The sequence below is a fragment of the Hippopotamus amphibius genome, chromosome 1 (genome assembly GCF_030028045.1).
Source record: "Hippopotamus amphibius kiboko isolate mHipAmp2 chromosome 1, mHipAmp2.hap2, whole genome shotgun sequence".
Classification (NCBI taxonomy): Eukaryota; Metazoa; Chordata; class Mammalia; order Artiodactyla; family Hippopotamidae; genus Hippopotamus; species Hippopotamus amphibius.
The window spans coordinates 18,389,939-18,413,054 of NC_080186.1; the positions used below are offsets into that span (position 1 = coordinate 18,389,939).

At 51.8% G+C, this 23,116-nt stretch overlaps 3 protein-coding genes, 1 long non-coding RNA gene and 1 other non-coding gene across 11 annotated transcripts in view; 2 read left to right on the plus strand and 3 right to left on the minus strand.

The window, feature by feature from the left end:
* LOC130831499 (uncharacterized) overlaps positions 1-4,238 on the minus strand; it is a 29,627-nt gene extending 25,389 nt beyond the window's left edge. Inside the window, exons 1-2 of the long non-coding RNA XR_009048064.1 lie at positions 3,771-4,238; positions 209-280 (exon numbers count right to left, since the gene is read on the minus strand). This is a non-coding gene — a long non-coding RNA (uncharacterized LOC130831499). The remainder of the gene's footprint in view (positions 1-208; positions 281-3,770) is intronic.
* A 93-nt stretch (positions 4,239-4,331) lies between these two features.
* PITHD1 (PITH domain containing 1) lies at positions 4,332-10,899 on the plus strand. Its single transcript, XM_057699776.1, has 6 exons — positions 4,332-4,646; positions 5,285-5,328; positions 5,703-5,780; positions 8,547-8,651; positions 9,312-9,420; positions 9,961-10,899. The coding sequence occupies exons 1-6, from the start codon at positions 4,449-4,451 to the stop codon at positions 10,060-10,062; spliced, it is 636 nt and encodes a 211-aa protein (XP_057555759.1). The 5' UTR covers positions 4,332-4,448; the 3' UTR covers positions 10,063-10,899.
* Positions 6,737-6,809, minus strand: TRNAG-UCC (transfer RNA glycine (anticodon UCC)). Its single transcript has one exon. It is a non-coding gene; the product is annotated as a tRNA-Gly (tRNA).
* A 132-nt stretch (positions 10,900-11,031) lies between the features above and the next one.
* LYPLA2 (lysophospholipase 2) lies at positions 11,032-17,421 on the plus strand. Of its 7 annotated transcripts, none has more exons than XM_057699731.1 (10): positions 11,933-13,079; positions 14,521-14,624; positions 14,877-14,908; positions 15,036-15,101; positions 15,581-15,628; positions 15,720-15,790; positions 15,935-16,008; positions 16,086-16,187; positions 16,289-16,462; positions 16,557-17,421. In XM_057699731.1, the coding sequence occupies exons 1-10, from the start codon at positions 12,956-12,958 to the stop codon at positions 16,605-16,607; spliced, it is 846 nt and encodes a 281-aa protein (XP_057555714.1). In that variant the 5' UTR covers positions 11,933-12,955; the 3' UTR covers positions 16,608-17,421. The 7 variants fall into 7 exon arrangements, with proteins under 7 accessions (XP_057555746.1, XP_057555706.1, XP_057555714.1 ...); XM_057699740.1 differs by adding an exon at positions 13,836-13,888 and having other exon boundaries at positions 13,014-13,079; positions 16,289-17,421; XM_057699746.1 differs by lacking the exon at positions 11,933-13,079 and adding exons at positions 13,082-13,149; positions 13,836-13,888 and having other exon boundaries at positions 16,289-17,421.
* A 51-nt stretch (positions 17,422-17,472) lies between these two features.
* GALE (UDP-galactose-4-epimerase) lies at positions 17,473-22,053 on the minus strand. Its single transcript, XM_057699710.1, has 11 exons — positions 21,962-22,053; positions 20,130-20,349; positions 19,863-19,978; positions 19,665-19,778; positions 19,271-19,447; positions 18,886-18,999; positions 18,724-18,790; positions 18,543-18,628; positions 18,360-18,437; positions 18,024-18,138; positions 17,473-17,852 (listed from the first exon to the last, which is right to left on the minus strand). Exons 2-11 carry the CDS (start codon positions 20,248-20,250, stop codon positions 17,794-17,796), a joined length of 1,047 nt encoding a protein of 348 aa, XP_057555693.1. The 5' UTR covers positions 20,251-20,349; positions 21,962-22,053; the 3' UTR covers positions 17,473-17,793.
* Positions 22,054-23,116: the final 1,063 nt, after the last annotated feature.

A 23,116-nucleotide genomic window follows, 5' to 3' on the forward strand; every position in this document is an offset into this window, starting at 1 on the left:
TATGGTTGTCAGCTATTATTATTACAGTACTCTCAGTTTGCCACAAGGAAGCTTTCAAAAGTAACAGAAAAACAGTTCGTTTCTCCCACCCTCACTGAGACAGGAGAGAAGGGAAGGTGGACAAAAATTCAGCAGTCCTTTAGTTTCAGAAACGTTTGCAGATGAACCTGGGAGTAGGAGAAAGAAAAAAATCTGAAGCTTTTCCTACCTGCCCCAGGGTAGTCTTGGAAGTCAGTGAGAATTCCCATTTGTCCTCAGACATCCCTGCAACATAGGAGTGCTAGAGAAGAGACAGACAGAGTAAGCAGAGGCGAAAGGCATTATCTGCAAATCAAAACTAGGCTACCCTGCAACAGCTGGCTTCTTCCAAATCCAACCCCCTGAGCAATTGCAATTTCCCATTGAACCAGATGTGGGCGCTGAGCTGAAAGTCTGGTTAGCAATAAGTAATGGACACTATTTACCCTCTTCCTACACACCAGATGTTGTTCCAAACCTTCCTCATACATTATTTCATATTGCCCTCATGATAAAACCCTACACGGTAGGTACTTTTATTGTTCCCATTTTATATATGACAAATCTGAGGCTTAGAGAGGCTAAGCGACTTGCCCAGCAGGCCATAACCAATATTTGCGGGACTGGGGCAAGAGTAGAAATGGAAGTGTACTTAAAAAGTTATAAATGGAGCTAATGAACTCAAATAAAATACAGCCTAGGGAATTCCCTGGTGCTCCAGTGGTTAGGACTCTGCACTTTCACTGCTGTGGGCTCAGGTTTGATCCCTGGTAGGGGAACTAAGATCCTGCAAGCCACACAGCCTGGCCAAAAACACACAAACAAAAAATACAGCCTATTCTGCTACCTTGACAGATAAACTTTCACAACGACCTGGAGGCTACATTCAGATCTCTGAGCCTTTGGAGCTCTGCACTAGAAGGTGGTGGAATGGGAGAGAACAGGGCCCTAGCCTCACCCCCTTCTTTTCCTACCCCTAAATATGTTTCCCTGTAATGGGCCTCGTGCATAGGCGTGCAGGTGTCCTAACCTGTATGCTCACATTCTGTCCTAGGGTTTCTAAGTTGAGAAGGTCTGTCAGATATCCAGCACAACGAATGACAAAAGAGGTACAGCATCACATTTCAGAATACTAGGGACCAAGAGAAGATCTTAAAAGCTTCCAGAAGGGGAATGAGGGAAATCCACACAAAGAATCAGGAATCAGAATGGCACTATACTTCTCAAAGCTAGAAGAAAACAGAGCAATAGCTTCAACATTCTGAGAGTTTCTATCCTCATCCAAATTACCAATTAAATATAAGTTTAAAGACATTTTCAGTGGCCACTTAATACATGGTAGTGTGGTAGTCACCTCCATAGGGGCCTCTAACAAGTTCTACCTCTTGGTATTCACACCCTTATGTTGTTCCCTCTCACACTGAATACGGCTGACCTATGTATGGGCCCACGGAATACTGTAGAACGGACAATATGTGATTTCTAAGGCTAGGTCATAAAAGACATTGTGGTTTCTACTGTGTTCTCTCTTGGATCACTTGCTCTGGTGAAAGCCAGCCACCATGTCATGAGGACCCTCAAGCAGTCCTACGGAGCGGTTCATATGGTGAAGAACTGAGGCTTCATGCCAACAGCCTGCACCAACTTGCCAGCCATGCAAGTGCACCGTCTTGCAAGTGAATCCTCCAGAGCCAGTCAAGCCTTCAGAAGACTTGAAGTTCGTGAGAGAGCCAAGACAGACCCCCACCCCCACCCACCCAGCAAAGCTGCTCCCAAATTCCTGACTTGCAGAGATTGTGAGACCAATGTTAACAGTTGTTTTAAGCTGTTAAATTTGGGAATAATTTGTTACACAATAAAAGATAACTAAAGGGTCTATTGGGGGCAGAGGAGCAGGGAGCCACAATATTTTGTAGTTCTTCCAATTAAAAGGTGAAGTCTATCTCTCCACCCTTGAATTTGGATTTGGCCAATGAAACTTGTTTTGGCTCAATCAGAAATAATTGAGTTTGAGGATTAACAAGGGCTTGTGCAATTGGGTCTTGCCTCCTGCTTTCCTGCAACTCAGCAACTGCGACAATGTGTCTCAGCTCAGGTAGCCTGCTGGAGACTTGTGGCCATCACCTCAGCTGACAGCCCATATCAACAAGATCAGCTCAGTCAAGCTGCCCAGAAAAGAACAGTCCAGGTGATCTCCAGAACCATGAGAAATAATAAATGCTGTTGTTTAACGCTTTTAAGTTTTGGGGTGATTTGTTACAAGGTATAAGATATTGATACAACGTATTTATTTCATGTATACCTTTTTGTTTCAGGAAAACAAACTGGGCTTAAAACCTAGTTACTACCCAACCCTATCTGATCTCTTGCAAGTTAATTCACCTCTTTCAGCCTCAATTTTCCTCACCTTCAAATTGGGGATAACATTGGGTAACACTCTCTATCTCTTAAAGATCATGTGACAAATAACTGAGATGAACTACATGAACTATGTAAGGTGCTTAGCACAATGTCTGGCACACAGAGCTCGAGAAAACAGTAAAGGATAGACAATGATGCCAATGATAGGAAAGAAGCCAAAGGTGAGTAGAAGGCCTGTGTAAGGCCTGGGTTAGTCCTGCAGTGGGATTCAGTCTTTCCAAAGAAAGGCTACTGAGTGTATTATTCTATCAAATAGTTTAGCAGGTGCCAGGCCCCTTTCCTGAAATTATAATGTGAAAGCAGGAATAAGTCATGACATTGAGCTATTTGAACCAGAACCCAGCTTGCCTACTTCTCAAAGAACTGAACTGGGACATCAAATATTTCTGAATGGAACTTGAGCAGATGGATATTTTGGTTTGCAGCCCCCAGTCTGGTCTGGATACTTCAGAGCCAGAAGTGAAGGGTAGCGGCTAACCAAAGTATCCCTTCATTCTCTCAACATCCTATCTCTCTGTCTCCACCAAGGAATAAGAACACATTCTACCCCGAAACCAGATTCGTTTTAACTATAAACAGTGGCTTTCCACTCTCGATCTCAACCCACAAGATGAAAAATCCTTCAAATTGCACCTGAGTATACAAATCTAGAGCTGAAACAAAAGTTGCATAAATGGAGACTAAAATGTGTAATACATTCTGAATTTTTTATTCTATTCTATTTAATTTTTTAATGCTGGTCACAATCCTCTAAATAGATTTTAAGGCCTATTAATGGGTCACAACCAGCCGTTCGAAAACTCTGCTCTGGGGACTCCCCTGGTGGCACAGTGGTTAAGAATCTGCCAGGGGACATGGGTTCGATCCCTGGGCCAGGAACATCCCACATGCTATGGAGCCACTAAGCCTGTGCGCCACGACCATTGAAGCCTGAGCACCTAGAGCCCGTACTCTGCAGCAAGAAATGCCACAGCAATGAGAAGCCGGCGCACCACAAGAATAGCTCCCGCTCGCGGCAACTAGAGAAAGCCTGTGTGCAGCAATGAAAACTCAATTCAGCCAAAAATTAAATTGATTAATTAATTAAAAAAAGAGAAAAATCTGCTCTGAAATATCACATGGGGAGGGGACTTAAAGGTCATCTAGTCCAATCCTTTTACTTTACAGGGGGGTGAAATCAGACTCAGAGAGGTTAAATCACTTGCCCAAGGCCACACAGCTAGTAAGTGGCAGCGCTTGGATTTGAACCAAGATCTGACTCAACTATTGAATTCTCACCATGTGTCAGCCACTGTGCTTTCTTGAGGAGCATTATTTCATTTAATACTCACTGTGATCCTATGAAACAGATATTACTATTCCCACTTTACAGACGAGGAACGAAGTCTCACGATGGGAAACATGACTTATTCAGAGCGTCACACAGTCAATAACAGACCCAGGACCTGTCTCCAGATTCAGCGGTCCATAAAGCCCGTGGTCTCCACCGCTAAGCCCACCGTGAAGAAAGTGGTTATGAAAGTGGGTCTGTGAGCTTTAAGCGCCAAAGCTTGCACGTATGCGGCAGTGATGAGGTGCTCCCTACTCGTCAGGGCCTTATCACTGTGCCACCAGCTCCCAAAAAACGTTGGTGGTAAACGAAAAGAAAACAGACTTTAGCCTAAGGAGGAAGAGGATTCGCAACCCAGCCCCACCGTTTACTCGGAACGCCAGCTTAATCTCTCTGTTCTTCAGTTTCCACATCTGTGAAGCTGGAAAAACAACAGCGTGCGTCTCCAGGACTGAAAAATGCCACCTTAATCCCCCGGCCCCTGGAAGCGCTTTAGCTAACGGGCACCCTCTCCGAGCCCCGCCCTCTTCCCCCCACGCGCATGCGCCGCACAGGGGCGCCTTTTACGACGCGGCGGCCGCGGCGCGCTTGGCGGCCGGAGCGAAACGAACGAGTCGCGGTCGGCGGCGGCGGCGGCGAAGGGGCTGAGGGGGGACGCGCGGGCGGCGGCGGCGTCGCCATGTCGCACGGCCACAGCCACGGCGGGGGCGGCTGCCGTTGCGCCGCCGAACGGGAGGAGCCGCCCGAGCAGCGCGGCCTGGCCTACGGCCTGTACCTGCGCATCGACCTGGAGCGGCTGCAGTGCCTCAACGAGAGCCGCGAGGGCAGCGGCCGAGGCGTCTTCAAGCCGTGGGAGGAGCGCACCGACCGCTCCAAGGTGGGCCTTCCGGGGCCTGGGCGGGTGGGGACGCGCGCGGGGCCTCAGGCCGCCAGTCTGTTCAGTCAGCCTCGTTCCCGACGTTAAAAATAACCACGGCCTGAGTGCCAAGCGCTTTCCCGTGCCGGTCTCCTGCCAGCCCTTTGAGAGGTGAACACGGTCGAATCTCCCCATTTTGTAGGTAGTGGAACTGAGGCCCGGAGACGGGAAGGGGCGCTTCGCTTTACATGGCCAACGTTCAGTTCTAGGGCTGTGGGGGCGGGGGAGGGGTAGCGAGGGAGGACGACCATAAGGGCGTTTTCCCTGCCGTTTAATCACTGGTCCCCATGGCTGCCTGATCACTTATCACCTGATGAAGGCTAGAAACCAGCCTAGGGAGATGAAGCACGGTATCCTGTCTACAGCATTTACGCCGTGGGGTCGCAGAGCCATTTGAAAGCTGTAGACCGCGTAGGCACAGATCTTTGCACACAATTTCAGGGGGCTAATCCGTCTTGGAAGTTAGTAAGCGCTGGAAAACCGAGAGGGGTTGACTGTTTATTTGCAGTTGCGCTCCAGTTGTAAAACAGGGTGGAAGATGCCTGAAATTGTAGGTGCTCAGCAAATATTTGTTGCTTTCTCCTCCCTCTCTCCTCCAGTTTGTTGAAAGTGATGCAGATGAAGAGCTTCTGTTTAATATTCCGTAAGTATCTCCTTGGTGCTTGCTTCAGGCTGAATAGGCTGTACCCAGTTGCCTTATCAGGATTCATTCAGTGGTTGTGTCAGGAGCACACATCTGTTTCTAGCAGTGGGGCAAATTACCGAGGTGGGTGTGAGGAGGAAAGCATCATAGCTTTCTTGGTGCAAAAAGATGTATTTGTTAAACGATAACTGAATCAAGGTAAGTTTCTTAGAACCCCAGAATGCTAGAGGCAGACAGAATCTTAGAAATTATCTAGTACAAGACTGACACGTGAGTAAACTGAAGCCCAGAAAGGGGAAGGTCTTGCCCAGGGTCACACAGCTCAGCAGAGATTCAAACCCAGGTTGACAACCCTCTTTTTTGCATTTTGGCAGATTTACAGGCAATGTCAAGCTCAAAGGCATCATTATAATGGGAGAAGATGATGACTCACACCCCTCTGAGATGAGACTGTAAGTGGCAGGGGTCTAGGCCCTCAAGAAGCTCCTATCCCTTTTTCTCTTTTCTCTGGTAGCACTTTATTCCAGAATAATACAATTTTTTCTTTTTACTGGGTTAAATATCCCCATCCCCTCTTAAAAAAAAGTCTTAAGTTTGTTCTGCATCGGAGTACACTTATCTCTTTCTGAATTAACAACATTTTTGGATTAAGTACCTTTAGGGCCAGAAGCTTGTCTCTCTTCAAAGTATTTGCTATAGTACCATTCATTCAGAGAGCATCTTTCAAATGCCAACTGTTGATGACCTTGCAGTTTTCTTAATAACCCAGCTGCAGATCTCAAATGATCTTGAAGGGTTTTACTCTTGGGGTTAGCTTCAACATTTTCCCTTGCTGTTTCAGACAGTTACAGTTTTTCTGTGTGTTTTGTTGAGATGGAATCGCTCCATCTGAGTTTGCATGGCCTTTAGTTAGCAAAGTTCAGTATACCTCTTGTGACACTGAATCTGTTGACACCCTTTCTGACAGGTTGCCTTATTCCAGTGTGGCCTTTCTAGAAGAAGGGGTTAAATGGTGAATTTGAAAGCAAAGCCACATATTTAATCATTTTAAAGAAATTAAGTATGTTTGAGTTGATGCTTTTGGAGACTCATTTACTTGGGAGATGGATTGGCTGGACAAGATTAGACATCTATGCTGCCTTGTGGTTAAGAGTGGGCTCTGGAATAAACTGCTCGGATTCAAATCCTTCTTGTACACAACACTTGCTGGCTGCATGACTTTGGGCATTACTTCTCTGTATCTCAATTTTTTCATGTGTAAAATGGCAGCAATAGTCTGAACCTCTTAAGATTGTGGAGAGAAATGAGCTATAATATGTAAAGAGTTTAGAATAAATCTGGAACATAGTATGTGCCCAGTTTTGTTTGTTTGTTTTTTGGCCACGATGCACAGCTTATGGGATCTTAGTTCCCTGACCAGGGATTGAACCTGGGCCCTCTGCAGGGGAAGTGCAGAGTCCTAACCACTGGACCACCAGAGAATTCCCTAGTACATGCCCAGTTTTGGAAAGGCAGGTGCAAATACTTACATAGCCCTCAGTTCTAAGCACTTTGTACTTTATCAAATCTAAGATGTCATTGATTATAAAATGCACCGTTATTTTATGTACCATTGATAAAAAAGTAGTATCCGTTCAAGTATGACATGTCATTGATATATTAAAAAAGTTAAATTGAGACTTAAATCAGTGAAATTTGAACATGGATTAGGTGTTAGATAATATTAAAGAATTATTGCTAATTGTTAAATGTAAAATGGTATTGGGGGGATTTTTTTTTTTTTTTTTTTTGGTTTTTGGTTTTTTGGGTTTTTTTTTTTTTTTTTTTTTTTTTTGGCACACGGGCTTAGTTGCTCCGTGGCATGTGGGATCTTCCTGGAGCTGGGATTGAACCCGTGACCTCTGCATTGGCAGGCAGATTCTTAACCACTGCGCCACCTAGGAAGCCCGATTTTTTGGGTTTTTTTCCTTAAGAAATCCTTACTGTGTAGAGATATATATGGAAATACTTATGAGTGAAATGATATATTTGGGATTGCTTCAAAATATCAAGCACAAACAAAGTGGGGGTGATAGGCAAAATTGGCATAATGTTGACTATTGAAGGTCAGTAATAAGTATATGGAGATTCATTATATTTTTCTCTTTACTTTTGTGTATGTTTGAAATTTCCTGTAATAAATTATTTAATGAGTGTGTCTCTTAGAATTGGTTCAAGTTAATGTCCACGTCAACTGTATGGGATATGTACTATCACTGTCCCCATCTTGCAGGTGATGAACTAAGAGACAGAGATTAAATCACTTGTCCACAGCTACACAGCTGGTCAGGGACAGAGCCAGGCTTTAAACCTAGGAAGTCTGGCTCTAGAGACACTTCTTTTAACCACAGTGCTACACTGCCGGTCATAATGCTGCTCATAAATGTTCACTATTATTATTATTCTGTGCATCATTCTTAGAAACACTTTGAAGCAAACATTTGCTTTCCTATGTTACATGCATTTTGCTGCAACTAATATCTAGGCCCCTCCCATGTGGGTGTGTTAATAAAACACTCTAGGGTTTGTGGGGGTGTGTGGCTCAGTTCTTTAGGATATGTGAGTTATAGAAGAGACTGCTGTTTCTTTGATATGTCTTTGAAAATTTTTTTCTTCACTAGCAGCTTTATTTGACTTTCCAAAGCCCATTGTGAGTTGGTAGCCTTTTGTGCTCTCTTTAAAATGGAAATCCCCAAATTGTATTTTTTCAAGCTTTGTAAGATGACTCAGTATATAGGGTAATTTTGAACACAAAAAAATGAGCATTGGGTTACCTGATCTTATCTCTTAACTGTGTTTAGTATGTTTCTGCCAAAGTATTTTTTTCCCCATGAGTAAGCTGTTTTATTTAACATCCTCAGCTTGGTCTGAATGTGCTGAGTTGCTTATTTTCTCCATGCATTTGCTGCATGTGACCCAGTTTGAGCTGTTGCTTTGTGTATTGCTTCTCATGTGATCTTAACCCACTCAGAGATGCCATTGGCTTATGTTGCAGTTCTCAGCTCTTTTCTTGTTGGATTAAAGATATTTGTGTATAAATGCCAGTAAAATGCCATTTCCAAAATTTGATCTCCTTTTGATAGAACTGAGGGCAATTTGAGGAGTCAGTAGGAAGTTTTGAAAATCTGAAAAATGTGATAATGCACATTTCTTGATTTTTCTCCCCTTTCCTTTCTCAGGTACAAGAACATTCCACAGATGTCCTTTGATGATACAGACAGGGAGCCAGATCAGACCTTTAGTCTGAACCGGGACCTCACAGGAGAGCTAGAGTATGCTACAAAGTAAGCACTGGGCCTCTCCTCCACTCTTTGGCATGCGCTCCCTCATTTGCGATGAGCATCTGTGCATTAGTGCTTACTGGGCTTGCGGTTTGTTTTTGGCCCATCTCCTGCTCCCTTAGCATCAGAAACAAGTTAAAACAACGGAGAGGCCTAATCCTAGGCTTCGTCAAATTTTGGCAGAGGTTCAGCGCAAGCCACAGTCTTGTTAACCTGGAAGCAATTGATAGATTTGAATGAGCTCCTAGGATGGTTTAGGAAAGATTTTTTCAGAATTCCTGTTTGCATAGTGGGCTTACAGTAGCCAAGTTACATGTGGCCACCTTATCTCTTCACTAGTTCTCTCTTTTTCCTGAGATTGCTTTCAGATCCCTGCGCAGTCACACAGCATTTCTCATTCCTGTTCCTTGCGGGCAGGGCAGCACTGATTCATTTTTCTGTCCCCATTGCCTTGGACAGGATCTGGCAGATGTTCAGTAAATGTTCACTGTATTAATTGCTCCTCCAAAGGAGAAGAATGAGACTTAAGACCCCAAGATTGTTCCCTGATATTTGCCTGGGTTTTACCACAAGATGGAGCTGGAATTGATGTTTTTGACGTGGTGGTGAGCTTCCTGCTGAACTCTAATTGTTGTCTTCTCTCTCCACTCCTTCATCCTCTAGAATTTCTCGTTTTTCAAATGTCTATCATCTCTCAATCCATATTTCAAAAAACTTTGGAGCTGATACCACAAAGGTCTTTTATATTGGCCTGAGAGGAGAATGGACTGAGGTAAGATGGGGTTGGAAAAATTATTGCCCCTCTAATATGTGTACATATGTGTATGTATCTGCATGCTGTGGTAGTAGGAGCTTGAAGGAAAGGAAGAAGAGCAAGTGAGACATTGATTGCTCCCAGTCGCTAATTTTTCTTCGTTTCATCACTGTAAACTGTCCATCTCATTTGACAGGCTATAGGAATTTTAAGGGGGTTGAAATAATACAATTGATATCAATGCAGTTTTTCACCTTAAAATTCTTTCCTTCATTTAACATTGTTGATAACCTTTCTTGTTCCAGGCACCAGAGATAGGGTGATAAACAAGATAGACAAGGCCCTCTTCTCATGGTGCCTCCATTATAGTGGAGGAATGAATCTTCTAAGTTATGTGGTGAATCATTGATTTGATCTTATCCAAGCTTCTCAGGATAAAAAGTATCAGAACAGGGAAAAGATAAGATGGTGACTTCTAGAAATGAACCTGAATAAGGACTACTCCATTGTGTGGTCTGGGAAATGGCCAGCTAACCCAGCCTCTCAATTTTCTTGCAGCTTCGCCGACATGAGGTGACCATCTGCAATTATGAAGCATCAGCCAACCCAGCCGACCACAGGGTCCATCAGGTTACCCCACAGACACACTTTATTTCCTAAGGCTTGGCCAAGGCTCCCACAGAGGTGTTGTGTCATTGAAGATGTACAACATCCTGTTGGGAAGGACAGAGAGATGGGGCTCCAGAGAGAGTTGGCTGCCACAGCCTCTGCCAAGCTCTGTCTTTGGGGCTTGCTGCAGAAACCTGGCCTATGGAAGACGCCACACCCCCGGGAAGGGTTGTGTGGGTGCCGAGGGACAATCGTGGTTCTCTAGGGCCCTGCAGAAGTTGGGTCTTAGGGTGGTCAGCATCTGGCAGTCATGGATAATGCCTGCCTCCCCGGTTAATGTGGCCATGGGATCCCAAGTGTCTTGTTGCTTTGTGGCAGGATTTTTGTGTGACTTTTTTTTTTTAATGGAAACTATTCCTGGGCTGCAGTAAACTTTCTGAAGCCTCAGCACTGTGTTTGTATTAACCATCAGGAGGGTCTCCAGCTAGAAATACTCGTCCCTGCTTGCTCCTTCTCCCTGCCATCTTTCAACATTCTTGTCAAGTTGCCCAGCTTGGAGTTGTCTGTCGTGCACTAGTGTCCCATGGTTATAGCTAGAAGAGCAGGAATCTCTTGACGATGCTTGATAGCTTGAGGAGAAGGTCTTTTTTCCTGCTGCCCAGGTAAGCAGTCTGAGGAGAGCATGGGCATCGTTTATGTTTGTGGGTATCTTGGTTGGGGTAAGATTGGGACTTAGATAAGATTCCCCTTGGGACATCCTTAATGTTTATTAGCTTCTAATTAGTGTTGTAAGCCCAGTGGCAGAATTTGGAGATCTCAGTTCTTCTGTTCATGGCTTTTTATTCACTGTGACTAATAAGCTTCCTAATAAATCCTTGCCAGACTTAATGTTTGTATATTCTTTTGAGTTCTTGGTAGTACTTATGAAACCTTTACTTTACTGAGAACTGTATGCCACAATTAAATCAACACTAGATCAGTTTCTCCAGGAAAGGTCAGGCTTCATTCTGTACAGTAGGCTAAAAACACTCCTACACCCACCTACCCACATTTTGTAAAGAAGAAGGTGAGGTTAAAAACCTTGTATTCCATTTCTCATGTAAGAAAGTAACTTGTGAGGTGACGTTTACAAAAATAAGGGAGAACAGATTCTGTAGCTCATCAGAAGAAATGGTGAGGAAAGTAAGTGAGCAGCACATAACGTGAAGGTAGACCCAAGAATTTGGACTTAAGTTTTGAAAGTCAGTACAGCAATTGGACAGAATTTAAGTATCCTAAAAGAGGAGATTTGAAATGGTCAGTATGCTCTCCCTTGCAGAAAATAAACACTTGGTAATGGGAATTAGTGTTGAATTTGATCCTCTTGAGAGAATTCCTCTGAGGGACTGGCCCACACCATTGTTAGCCTGTTTCTCCAGCTTATTCTGGGGAAAGCCTACCACCACCAAGCTTTGTTGAGCCTCAGAATTTCTAACAGTCTGAAATCAGCTAGAATGCAAACACAATTCTTGATTCCCTAAGGGTCCTACTCACTTCTCTGCCACTGCCTCTTTATTTCAGTTAGGTGATTTGGAGATAAAAGAAGGGCTGTTTTAATTTGGAGTAGGGGGAAATAGAAGTGTTAGCACAGGCTAGCCCTTCATTTATCCCACTGATTAAAGCACTAATCACAGGTAGCGTCTAAATTTGAGCTTCACTCTGAAGAATTTGCTCAAAGTGTCACAGTGTCTCAGGTGATTGGGGTGTAGGCGGAAGGAATTGTTTAGTCTTCCACGGGCAGGCTCAGCAGGGATTCTGGGAGTGGGGACAGCTGTGTTGTCTTCATCCACTCATCCCCTTTACAGTCCTGGGTCCTTGGCCTGCTGTGGTCCTCTGGACCGAAAGTTTTCCTGCTCAGGTCCATCTCTGTGACCTGCTGAGCACTTAAGACCAAACTGCCTCTTAACCTGGGAAAAAGTGCTTTGTTGAGCTTCCAGATTTACTGTTTTCTTTCAGTTCAAAGAAAACCTAGTGTACATTAAGCTGGGCAAATGAGTCCTAAGCTGCTGAGAGATGACTCACTTCCTGTGTGCACATGCCACAGGCTCTCAGGGACCTGGTCCTTCAACTCAGTTTGCCTCCCCTTTCAGCCTTTATGTGGACCCTGAGCCCCGTTCCACTTTACTGGTGCCGCAAGAAGCAAAGGAGCAAAGGGTGACTGAGTGGTGACCAAATGAAACCCTTTTTGTTAACAACTGGAGCTCACTGGTCGTGGTATTTTGTGCACTGTCTGCATGGCATTGCTTGCGAAGGGCAGAGCTAAGACAACACTTCTGATTCCTGACCAGTTGTCCTGGACACTGCTGGTGCCAGTGTTCTTTTTTTCCCAGGGTTCTTTTTAGAGTCATTATGTCCTCACAGTGTGACTTTACACTGTATGAAGCATTTCCACATGACCTCATATGAGCCTAACAGCAAAGCTGTGAAAGGAGCAGGGTGGTATTATCACCGTTTTATAGCTCGGGAAGCAAGTGCAGAGGCAGCATTATAGTGGAATCCTGAGATTGCTGTTTACTTCCCTCCCCTGAGCCTCAGTTTCCTCATCTTTAGAATAACACTGAAGACTAGATGGTCTCAAACGATCTTTTCAGCTGAGTGTATCCATGACCCTGGAGGAGGACATGAGAGCCAGTGGTGGATACCCAAGACCATAATAGATGGGAAGGTGGGAAACTATGCTAGTGTGAGGAATGCCTCTTCCTCAGGACAGGTTTCCTCCAGGAGGCGCACGGGTGGTGGTAGCAAGTGGCAGCCAGGGATGCGCTGTCAAGATTCTGCAGGAGACTCCGCGGCTTAATTACGGGGAGTGGCCCCACCGTACCCAACATGGCAGCCCCTATGTGAGGAAACCCTGACGCCCACTTCCGGGTTCCGTACCGCTGGCCAGGCTACTTCCGGCAGCGAGATGGCTGGGTTCCCGGGACTCGAACGGAAGTTCCGGCGGGGGCGGCCGAGGGGGAAGAGTGTGTGTCTGTGCGGGAGAAAGAGGAGAATCGCCCGAGAGGTCTCGAAACCCACAGGGAGTGGAGGTACCCTGGCCCGGGGCCAGCAGGCCGGGGGAGGGCACTGGGGGGGCATCGGCTTACCACGAGGGTCCTGGTGAGTGGGGAGGGGCACCCGCAGTTGTGAGGGATGGGGGTGGGGAGTGAGGTGCGAAGAGGCGCTGGCCGGTCTTGGGGACTTTGGGGGTAGAGAGGGGGAAGAAGGTGGGGTCCGGGTATGATGAGAGGGACTTCAGGGTGCGAAGTGGAGGATCCCCTTGTGGGGCGGGGGCTCTCCAGGGTCAAAGGTAGAACGCCCCTTTGTGGGCAGAAGCGGATCCAGGGTCAGCATAGAAAATGTCTCTGTGAGGAGGGCGACCCTCGGTCAGAACAGAAGTTCCCATTGTGGGAGTGGGAGACCCTGGACCAGGGTGGAAGTTTTTACTGTGGGGAGGAAGACCCCAGGTCGGCGGGGAAGGCACCACCCTGAGAGGAGGGTCCTGGGGTGAGAAGTGGGATTCGTTCAGTGCGGAAGGAAGGCAATCTCAGCTTAGGGCAAAAGGTGCATTCCTGTATGAGGAGAGGGACCCCAAGGTCAGAGGTGAGGGATCCTACTGTGAGGAGGGGCACTTGGGGTTGGAGAGGGAAGGTTGGAAGCCTGTTGGTGGGGTGGGAGGGGTGGGCGCTGCTAGGAAGGGTGGGCACTTAGGGGCAGGTATTGGAAGCTTCCAGGAGTTTGGAGGATGCTGAGGATGGGGAGGAGCCAGCCAGCTTGACATTCTTTTGTGTGTTTGGGAGTCCCAGAGCATGGCTGAGCTGGGGGACCTATTTGGACTCAGTGGCAGCGGCAACAGCAGGTAGCCTCATTCAGGGGGGTGTGGGGCACCATTTAGGGTGGGTGGTGGACCAGAGCTTGTGTGCCTTCTTGGGACATGGGCAGCCCCCAGGGGCTCTGAGAATGGCTGAGCCAGAAGGCTGATGAGGGCTGAATGGGAGGGAAGTTAGAGAAAATGTGTGTGGGGTTGAGGGTAGGGGCTGGAAACATATTTCCCTGGCATTTTTCTTCCCTTCATTTCCCGGTAGGGCCGGGAGCTGGGGAGGAGGGGACACAAGGGCTCTAGAGAAGGGGGATGACTGGAGAGTGTTAGGTGGGAAGAAGGCAGCAGGAGAAGCCCTGGCTTCCCTCCCCCATGGCCCCTAAGCCCTGCTTCTGCCCATCTCCAGCACGCTCAGGCTGTGTGGGGGGGCAGAACCAGGGCCACTAGGGTGGCTGCCTCTGCTTTTCAGCCCTGGAATGAAGGCAAACTTCCTGTCCACTCATTCGGGCCCAGGACTTCTTGCCTGGCTTTTCTTTGTGCTCAGGATAGAACCTGGGGTGCTGTGGGGGGCTGATGGCCCGGGTGGGCCCTGGGTTTGAGGCTCTGCTCCTGTGTCAGGATTCTCTCCCCTGCCTGGCCTTGCCCTTTACCACTCCCCTGAACTTGCACAGGCCCCAGCCGTGGAGCCCTGTGGTGTATGTGTGGTAACACCATGTCTGTGCCCCTGCTCACCGATGCTGCCACTGTGTCTGGAGCTGAGCGGGAAACGGCTGCGGTAAGGGTCCTCTCCTACTTGTGCAGCCCTCAGGCTGGCTGGGGAACTGGCCAGAGGGGGTGTGGGGAACATGGAGGTGGCAGTGATGAGAGGGGAGCAGCCTGCAGCCAGGAGGCAGGGGTTTAATTACCTGTCTGGCTGCTACCTCAGTTCCCCCCAACCCAGGTCCTTGGGGGTGACCAGAAGTTGGAGGACAGAGTGAGAGTGATAGAATGATGACTGCCTTCTTCCCCATCTCTGATCCTTTTCCAGGTTATTTTTTTACATGGCCTTGGAGACACAGGGTGAGTGAGCTGGGGAGGGGGTGTTCCTGGGGAGGTGGGGAAGGGACCAGTGGGCAGGACTGGAGAGGCCTGCCCCCTCCCTTCCTCCCTCTCCACATCAGTGCCTTTTCTCCCTTCCCTCCTACAGGCACAGCTGGGCTGACGCCCTCTCCACCATCCGGCTCCCTCACGTCAAGTACATCTGTCCCCATGCGTGAGTGTCACCCCAGCAAGGGAGGGGCTAAGGATGGGGGGGTGGGCCTGTGGTCCCAGGCCTGTTCTCTCCTGCCAGCTGCATCCTGGGGCCCGGGCCCCAGAGCAGTCAGAAGTGCCATTTTCAGCCTTCATTCCTGAGGAACCCCCCAGGAATGGGGTCCAGACCCAGCCCCCAACCCAAGGCCTCCTAGACCTGAGACTCCTAGAACTAGGACCCCCGTACCCCTTCCCCAAGTACTCACCAACCGAGCTGGAACCCCATCACACCAAGCGCTGTGCTGTGCTTCTCCATCGCTACTGCTGATGCCCCAACCAGAGCCTCCAGCCCCACGTGGCAGGTTGCCTGGCAACACCTTAAACACAGGCCCTGCCTGCTGGGAGGGTTCCCCAGGGGCTGCCCTGCCCCCGTCTGGGCTCTCTGCTGTGGCTTCCTCATCTCTCCTGAGCACGATGGCCCTTCTTGCTGTCGCTCCCCAGGCCTCGGATCCCTGTGACACTCAACATGAAGATGGTGATGCCCTCCTGGTGAGTTTGGGGAGGGAGAACAGGAGCTTGAGAGAGCTGCCCCGGGCCAGCCCAGGTCTCCCAGTAGCTGCCAATGCCTCCGCTCCTCCAGGTTTGACCTGATGGGGCTGAGTCCAGATGCCCCGGAGGACGAGGCTGGCATCAAGAAGGCAGCAGAGAACAGTAAGACCCCAGCCCCTCCTTGGCATCCTCCCTCTCCCCCTCTGCGCCCCGCCCCCCCCGGAAAGTGCTGGGCAATACCTCTGGCTCCCTTCCCTGGGTCCCTCCAGCAGCTTTCCCCCACCCAGTTATGCCCCCTTCCCCCAGTCAAGGCCTTGATTGAGCATGAGATGAAGAATGGGATCCCTGCCAATCGGATCGTCCTGGGAGGCTTTTCACAGGTGAGGGGAGAGAGGAGGGGATGGGTGGTGGGAGCTGAGCTGTGCCCTCTTGACCCTTCATTCTCTCCTTCCTCCAGGGTGGAGCCCTGTCCCTCTACACAGCCCTCACCTGCCCCCACCCTCTGGCTGGCATTGTGGCATTGAGCTGCTGGCTGCCTCTGCACCGGGCCTTCCCCCAGGTGAGTGTCTCCATGACCCTGCTCCTGCCCTCTGACTCCTTGAGGCCGGGGGATTGTGCCGAAGCACTCGCTTTGCCTTCTGAGTCCTGTCTGGCCCACAGGCAGCCAACGGCAGTGCCAAGGACCTGACCATCCTTCAGTGCCATGGGGAGCTGGACCCCATGGTTCCCGTACGGTTTGGGGCCCTGACAGCCGAGAAGCTCCGGTCCGTTGTCACACCCGCCAGGGTCCAGTTCAAGACTTACCCAGGTGTCATGCACAGCTCCTGTCCTCAGGTCAGTGCTAAGAGGCTGCTTCCCACTCCCACCCTCCTCCCTCCTCCCTCCTCTCTCCAGCCAGGAGCCTCTCACGATCCCCCGTCACCCCCAGGAGATGGCAGCTGTGAAGGAGTTTCTTGAGAAGCTGCTGCCTCCTGTCTAACCAGAGTTGCTGGCCTCCAGCGCAGTCCCCGGCTCACGGGGACTTGGCACGCGTGGCACCATCTTGGATCTGAGCCGGTCGAGCCCCTTTCTCACCCTCCTGGACCCATCCTTTTCCCACAGCCCTCTGGGGCAGGCAGGCCAAGGCCTGGCCAGGGATTCCTTCCTGGCTTCAGCCACCTGGCCGTCCGCTGCAGGGGGGTGGGCTGCTTTCTTATCCCATTTCCCTAGAGGTGGGGCCCCCCCGGCAGCAGTATTGGAGGGGCTGTAGGCAGCGGGAGAAAGGGGCCCAGCCGCTGACCCACTCACTCAGGACCTCACTCACGAGCCCCGCTTTGGGCCCCCTCCTGTGACCTCAGGGTTTGGCCCATGGGGCCCTCCCAGGCCCCACCTCCCACCCCTCCCCACAACCGATTCTGCCCAGATAATCGTGTCTCTCCTGCCTCCACTCTAGCTGCTTCTCAATCATGAATGTGTCCATGGCCCAGGCTCCCTTGCTGCTGTGGGCTCCCTGCCCCAGCGCAGGAGTGTGGGTGACGGGGCAGAGTCCTTCGAGGGGGCCTCCCCTCAGCCATTCTGACTTAGGGGCTGGGCCCTGCCTCCCCATTACCCTCCACCCCTGCAGGCCTGGAGCCTGCAGGGCTGGACTGAGGCTCAAGGTCTCCCCCAGTTGCCTCACCCCACGTTGTCCCCACTCTAGGGCCGGGGGGAGGTGGGGAGGAGTTGTGTCTCGTCTTCTGTCTCCATGTAGTCTTGGGTGTTTTTCTTGTTTTGTCTGGATTCCGATAAAATTAAAGAAATTGCTTCAACTCTCAGGCCTGGACGAGTCTATCCAACGGGTAGAGTGTGACCGTGTGCAAGCACCTGCTGCAGTGTAAGAAGACTGTTTATTTTAAACACTTTGGGGCGCTCCTTCAGAGCAGTATAAATTAGTGCCTGGGCGGAGGGGCTTCTGTGTGTCTCAGGGCCCTGCTTCCCTCGCTTGCTCTTGGTGGTCCTCATGGGCTCCTGGACCCTGGGGAATAGAGACCCCTGATACCTGGTGCCCTTGACCTCATGCCTGGTGGGCTGATTGGGCCCAGCTGGGGTCTGAGGTAGGGGAGGCTGTGAGGCCCTGGGTTCCTGCCAGAGGCTGGAGAGTAGGCAGTTGTTTCTCTTCCTTTTCTGGTTCCTGGTAGGTGAGGGTCTCAGGCCTGCGCGCCAAAGCCTGAAGGATTCTGCTTCTGCCAGCGCCATAGATCTTCACCTGTGTCGGGGCGAGGTCTGTGCTCAGGGTCCACACTGGAATGCAGGGCCCGCACCACCTCAGACAGCCCAGGGTGGGTAGGCCCGGCCCCTAGGAGCCCTTTCCGAGCCCCTGACTCTCTCCCAGGGCTCAGGCCAGCATCCAGGGTCAGGGCTTGGGGCTAGCACTCACACATCCTGTCCAGCCCTAAGGCTGCTGACCAGCCCAGCTCCTTGAGGGCCAGGCTGGGGTTGGCGTAACAGGCAGCCACATCACCTTCCCGCCGGGCCACCACCTTGTATGGGATCTGCAAGAGAGGGGGTGGGTGGTTGTAGCTTAGCTGAGCTGGCCCTGGCCTTACCCACCAAGTTGCTGACCAGGCCCTCAAGAAATGGAGGTACAGAGCAGGGTCTCGCTCTCAGGCATCAAGTCCTAAGGCAGGCTTGAGTAGACAGGGCAGTGCTGGGATGCTCATCACACTGGTTAGTGGGAGAGGCTGGGGGTGGGTCAGGGTGGGTGCCAGCCTACCTTCTTCCCTGAGGCCTTCTCCATGGCCTCGACCATCTGTAGCACCGAATAGCCCGTGCCCGTGCCCAGGTTGTAGATCTGCCCAGGAGAGGAGAACAAGGATTGTGGTGGGGGCTGGACTTACTACCCCTCTGGGCCCTATTGGTCCAGGCCTCCGTCTTCCTTCCTCCCTTGTCTCCGTACCCGGCAGCCACACTGCTCCTTCAGCTTCCTCAAGGCTGCAGTGTGGCCCTTGGCCAGATCCACGACATGAATGTAATCCCGGACACCTGCAGAGAAAGAGGTGATTGGGTAGAGGGCTACAGTACAGTCTCCTCTGTCCCACCTCAGTCTCCCTCCTGGCTGCCACTGGCCCTGGGCTCACCTGTGCCATCCTCTGTGTCATAGTCGTTGCCAAAGACATTCAGTGCCTCCCGCCGCCCAATCGCCACCTGGGGTGGAGATCAGATTAGCTCTTCCCAGGACCTAGGTACCAGCTGTACCCCTCAACCCTAGGGCCACCCCCTTCCTTTCCCTTCTGCCTTACCTGGGAGACATAGGGCATGAGGTTATTGGGGATGCCCTGGGGATCCTCGCCGATGCGGCCTGAGGCGTGGGCGCCTATGGGGTTGAAATATCGCAGCAGCACTGCATTCCAGGCCTGTGGGACAGGTCAGACGATGGGGGCTGGGTGCAGGCTGTGTGTCCCAGCTGAGTCCAGAGCCCGCCCTGCGGGTCCTCTATCCCTAGAAAGGAGCAGGGGATCGGGCCCTCCTCACAAGTGCTGTGACCTTGTGCAAGTCACTGCTGCTTCCTGAGCCTCAGCCTCCTCCGCAGTGGGGGCTGCTCGGGATCCCATCCTCAGGCTCAAGGGGGCGAGCAGTGAGGCATCCGTGAGCAGAGCCAGGGCTGAGTCAAAGGGGGCCCCTCACCTTGTCTGCCTGGCACAGGTCCCGGATCATTTCCTCGATGAAGAACTTGGACTTGCCGTAGGGATTCGTACAGCCACCTGTGGGGTGGGCCTCATCCAGGGGCAGGTACTGCGGGTTCCCGTACACGGTAGCTGAGCTGCTGAACACCAGGTTCTTCACCCCGTGTGCCCTCATGATCTGCCCGTGGAGGGGAGGTGTCAGTGGCCTCTGCCTCTCCCTCTATGCCTCCCAGGTGGGTGGGGCCGAGGTACGGGCTCCCATTTACAGAAGGGGAGACAGAGGCTGAGAGGCAACGACGTGTCCAAGGTGACACCGCTTGAGCTCTGCCACTGTTTGGCACTGCCTTCCTGGGCAGGGGCCCTCCCAGTGCCTGTGTCCTTGCCCCATGTCTCACCTCCAGAAGCTGGATGGTTCCTGTCAGGTTAACTCTGTAATAATCCAGAGGCTTCTGCACTGACTCACCCACAGCCTTGAGCCCAGCAAAGTGGATGACTGCCGTGAAGCTGTGCTGCAGGGTTGCAAAGCTGGGGTCAGAGGCTGCTTACAGGCCTGGCCCTTGGCAACACCCCCTGCCTGCCTGCCAAGCACCCACCTTCTTAAAGAGACTCTGTAGGGCTGCCTGGTCCAAGATGTCCATCTCCTCAAACTCCACAGAGCGGCCCGTGAGCTCCTGAACCCGCCGCAAGCTCTCAGGCATGGAGCCCCCACCTGGTTGGGCACACAGAGGCCATCAAAATCAGAGGAGATGGGGTGTTGGGCTCCCAAGGAACTGGCCAGACACATCCCTTGGAGGTGGAGGTAGAACCCAGGGTCTTCCTTCCATCCCGCTGGGAGCCCCAGCCCTCCTCCTCCTGCTCACCACGAGTGGCGTTATGGAAGTTGTCGATGACCACGGGCAAATAGCCCGCCTCCAGCAGCTCCAGCACGGTGTGGCTGCCGATGTAGCCGGCCCCACCTGTTACCAGCACCTTCTCTGCCATCACGCTTGGCCCAGGACAGAGACTCAGAGGTGGCTGAGGCTGCCTGCTCAGGGCCTCCTTCGACCTGGAGCTGGCGTTGGAGGGAGGCGGTGGTGTGTCCTAGTTAATAGGGTGGGTCTGGAGTCAGCCCTGGTCCAAGAATGGATACCATCACTTTCTGGCCTTAGGCCTTGGACATCACTTCTCTTTTGGCCTTAGTTTCCATCTCTACAACATGGAGTTTATAACTGTGCAAATATGTGGCAGGGTGAGGGTCAGATGAGGCGATTTTAAAGGCCTGCCACACCTTTAAAGGTGGGGCGACTGAGGCACAGGTGCCATAATTTCTAGTCCTAATCGACCGGGTGTTGGGAAGATGGAACCTGAGGCCCCACACTGCCTTCCCCAAAGTATCTGGGGACTGGACAGTTCTGGACAGAAGGAAACAAGGCAGCAGCATGGGAACTCCAAGAGCCCAGGAAGCGGTTGTGTCTGCTCTGACTCACACCTTCCCAGTCCCTCCGCCATCACTAGGTAAAAACTGTCTCCTTGGTTCAGTGACTAATACCTCCTGGTATTAAGGAGGTAAATAAGCAGCCCCCCTGACTCTCCCACAAAGGTCAACTGGGAGGAGGCAGGAAATACAGCAGATGGCCTTAGGGTGGGTAGGGTCCTGAGCCCAACTCTGGGGTTACAGCACTGCAGTCCTGGAGTGGGCCCCACCCCAGATCAACCAGGCTGGTTCAGCCTGTGCAGATGCCACTCCCGGCTTGGAGCTAAGGATCCCGCCTAATGCTAGGTGGCACTGAACACGGTAGTGTAGACGTGGCCTTGGCCCCAGAATGCACTGCCAGGTATGCACCACCGCCCTGAACAAACTCTGCGGGCAGAGATTGGGGGGGGGGGGGGGGCAGACAGCGAGGCCTTTCATCCGCGTGGCCTGGCCCACAGCCGCCTTCCTCCAAGCTGCCTCAATCCTCTTCTGGGCTCATCCAGCTCCAGCCCACTTGACTGAACGCCCGCTGCGTGCCAGGCTCTGTACTGGGCACTTTTGCATTATTTTCCCGAATTCCCCCAACATCCTGATAAGGCAGGTGTTATTACTGGCACTTTACAGAGAAGGATACTAAGGTCAGAGAGGTGAAATAATTTGCCTTAAGTCGCAAGGCTAGTGATGGCCTGGCTAGAATCTGGATCTCCAGGCTCAAAGCCCCGCCCCTCTCCCCAAGCAGTTCGCCCCCCGCCCCCACTGTTTACCGCTGGACTCTGCTCCGCAGGCTGAAGCCGCCCCCGCCCCTGTCCCACCGAGCTCCACGCACTGTGCAGGCCCCCGGGGAGTGGTGGCGGAGGGGCCCTGGGAAGCAGGACGGCTGGTGAGGCCGGCCTCCCTCCGACCCGCGGGGTGACCTCGGTCAGCTGTCGCCTTCTCAGCGTTCCCAGTTCGTAAAACGGAGGGGAGGGGGCGCAGGGCCGTGAGCACTCGAGTGCACTTGAGCCTCAGGCTGGGATTCGGGCGGTGACTCGGAGTGGGCCGAACTAGGAGTCCCCCGGCCGGGAATGAATGAATCTTGGTCACCCCAGCCAAGGCAGCGGGAGCTGAGAACAGCGGGGGCGGGCCTGCCCTGGCGAGACTCTGCCCAGAACGCAGCCCAGACTCCCGAAACTCTCCCTCGCTCCCAGAAAACCACCCGGCGCCTAGCAGACCCGCCCGGACCGCATTCGCCTCCCGAACCTGCTCCGCACCACGCGACCCGCGCTGCCTCGATCGGCGCCGCCTCCTGCTCTCCGCGCCTGGTCCCTTTAAGAACTTTAGGCCCGCCTTGGCCCCGCCCCCTCCACGCCCCCAAGAGACGTGTCAGTTGGGAGACGCCAGTACGGGGCGTCGGGAGGACCAAGGGCGCTGCGGCTTCAAGACGCTTGCGCGGCGCCTCTCGCAGGGGGCGGTACCGACCCGTGTGGGGGCGGGGCGGGGCGGGGCGGGGCGGGGCGGAGAAAGGCGCGGCCTGGATCTGGGGCCTGGGAGCCCAGGCGCCTGCGCTTGTCCACGATCCTTGGAGGAAGGCGCCGCGCCCCGAGAGATGGGCAGCGGGAGCCACAGCAAAGCGCGGGGCCGAAGACCGTGGCTCCACGCTCGCCCGCAGGTTTTCCACCGTTGTAGTAGCTGCCAGACCCTTTCCTAGTAAGCCTGGCGTGAAGTAGATGGCTGTCTAGACAGCGCTGATGGAAGGGAACAGGTGCGGGTCGCCCAGGGGCTGCTGTTCTGTAAAGTCTAATTTAAAAACCAGCCAAAGGGCTGGAGGGAGCCCTGGAACTAAAACAGGAATTACCACCCCCATTGCACTCAGCCTTCACGCACTGTGGCCCCCAACCTCCAGAACGGTTTGCACCTTGCCTACCATAGTAGGTTACAAAATAGTGTTCTGTTTCTGTTTAAAATAGAGAGGGGGACGTCCCTGGTGGTGCAGTGGTTAAGAATCCGCCTGCCAACCCAGGGGACAAAGGTTCAATCCCTGGTCTGGGAAGATCCCAAATGCCATGGAACAGCTAAGCCTGTGCACTGCAACCACTGAGCCTACATGCTGCAACTGCTGAAACCTGTGAGCGCCTAGAGCCCATTCTCTGCAACAAGAGAAGCCACCCCAATGAGAAGCCCGTAAATGGCAACAAAGAGTAGCCCCTGCTTGCTGCAATTAGAGAAAGCCCACACGTAGCAATGAAAACCTAATGTAGTCCACATTAAAAAAAAAAAAAAAGAAAAGAAAAAAAAAGAGGGCAAAGGAATGATGTGTATAAAGGCATCTTTATTATAAAGACATACTGAATGATGAAACCTGAGCAAAGGAAGAAATGCACATGTGTGTCCTACAGCCTGGAGTGCCCTAGGCCT

Coding starts and splice junctions, on each gene's coding strand:
- LYPLA2 (XM_057699723.1), top strand. CDS start 12,956: ATGGCTGGGTTCCCGGGACTCGAACGGAAGTTCCGGCGGGGGCGGCCG. Junction 14,909..15,035: donor CATGGCCTTGGAGACACAGG/GTGAGTGAGCTG, acceptor TCCCTCCTACAG/GCACAGCTGGGCTGACGCCC. Junction 16,188..16,288: donor TGCACCGGGCCTTCCCCCAG/GTGAGTGTCTCC, acceptor TCTGGCCCACAG/GCAGCCAACGGCAGTGCCAA.
- PITHD1 (XM_057699776.1), top strand. CDS start 4,449: ATGTCGCACGGCCACAGCCACGGCGGGGGCGGCTGCCGTTGCGCCGCC. Junction 4,647..5,284: donor AGCGCACCGACCGCTCCAAG/GTGGGCCTTCCG, acceptor TCTCTCCTCCAG/TTTGTTGAAAGTGATGCAGA. Junction 5,781..8,546: donor CACCCCTCTGAGATGAGACT/GTAAGTGGCAGG, acceptor TTCCTTTCTCAG/GTACAAGAACATTCCACAGA.
- GALE (XM_057699710.1), bottom strand. CDS start 20,250: ATGGCAGAGAAGGTGCTGGTAACAGGTGGGGCCGGCTACATCGGCAGC. Junction 19,779..19,862: donor TACAGAGTCTCTTTAAGAAG/GTGGGTGCTTGG, acceptor GCAACCCTGCAG/CACAGCTTCACGGCAGTCAT. Junction 19,448..19,664: donor GAACCATCCAGCTTCTGGAG/GTGAGACATGGG, acceptor CTCCACGGGCAG/ATCATGAGGGCACACGGGGT.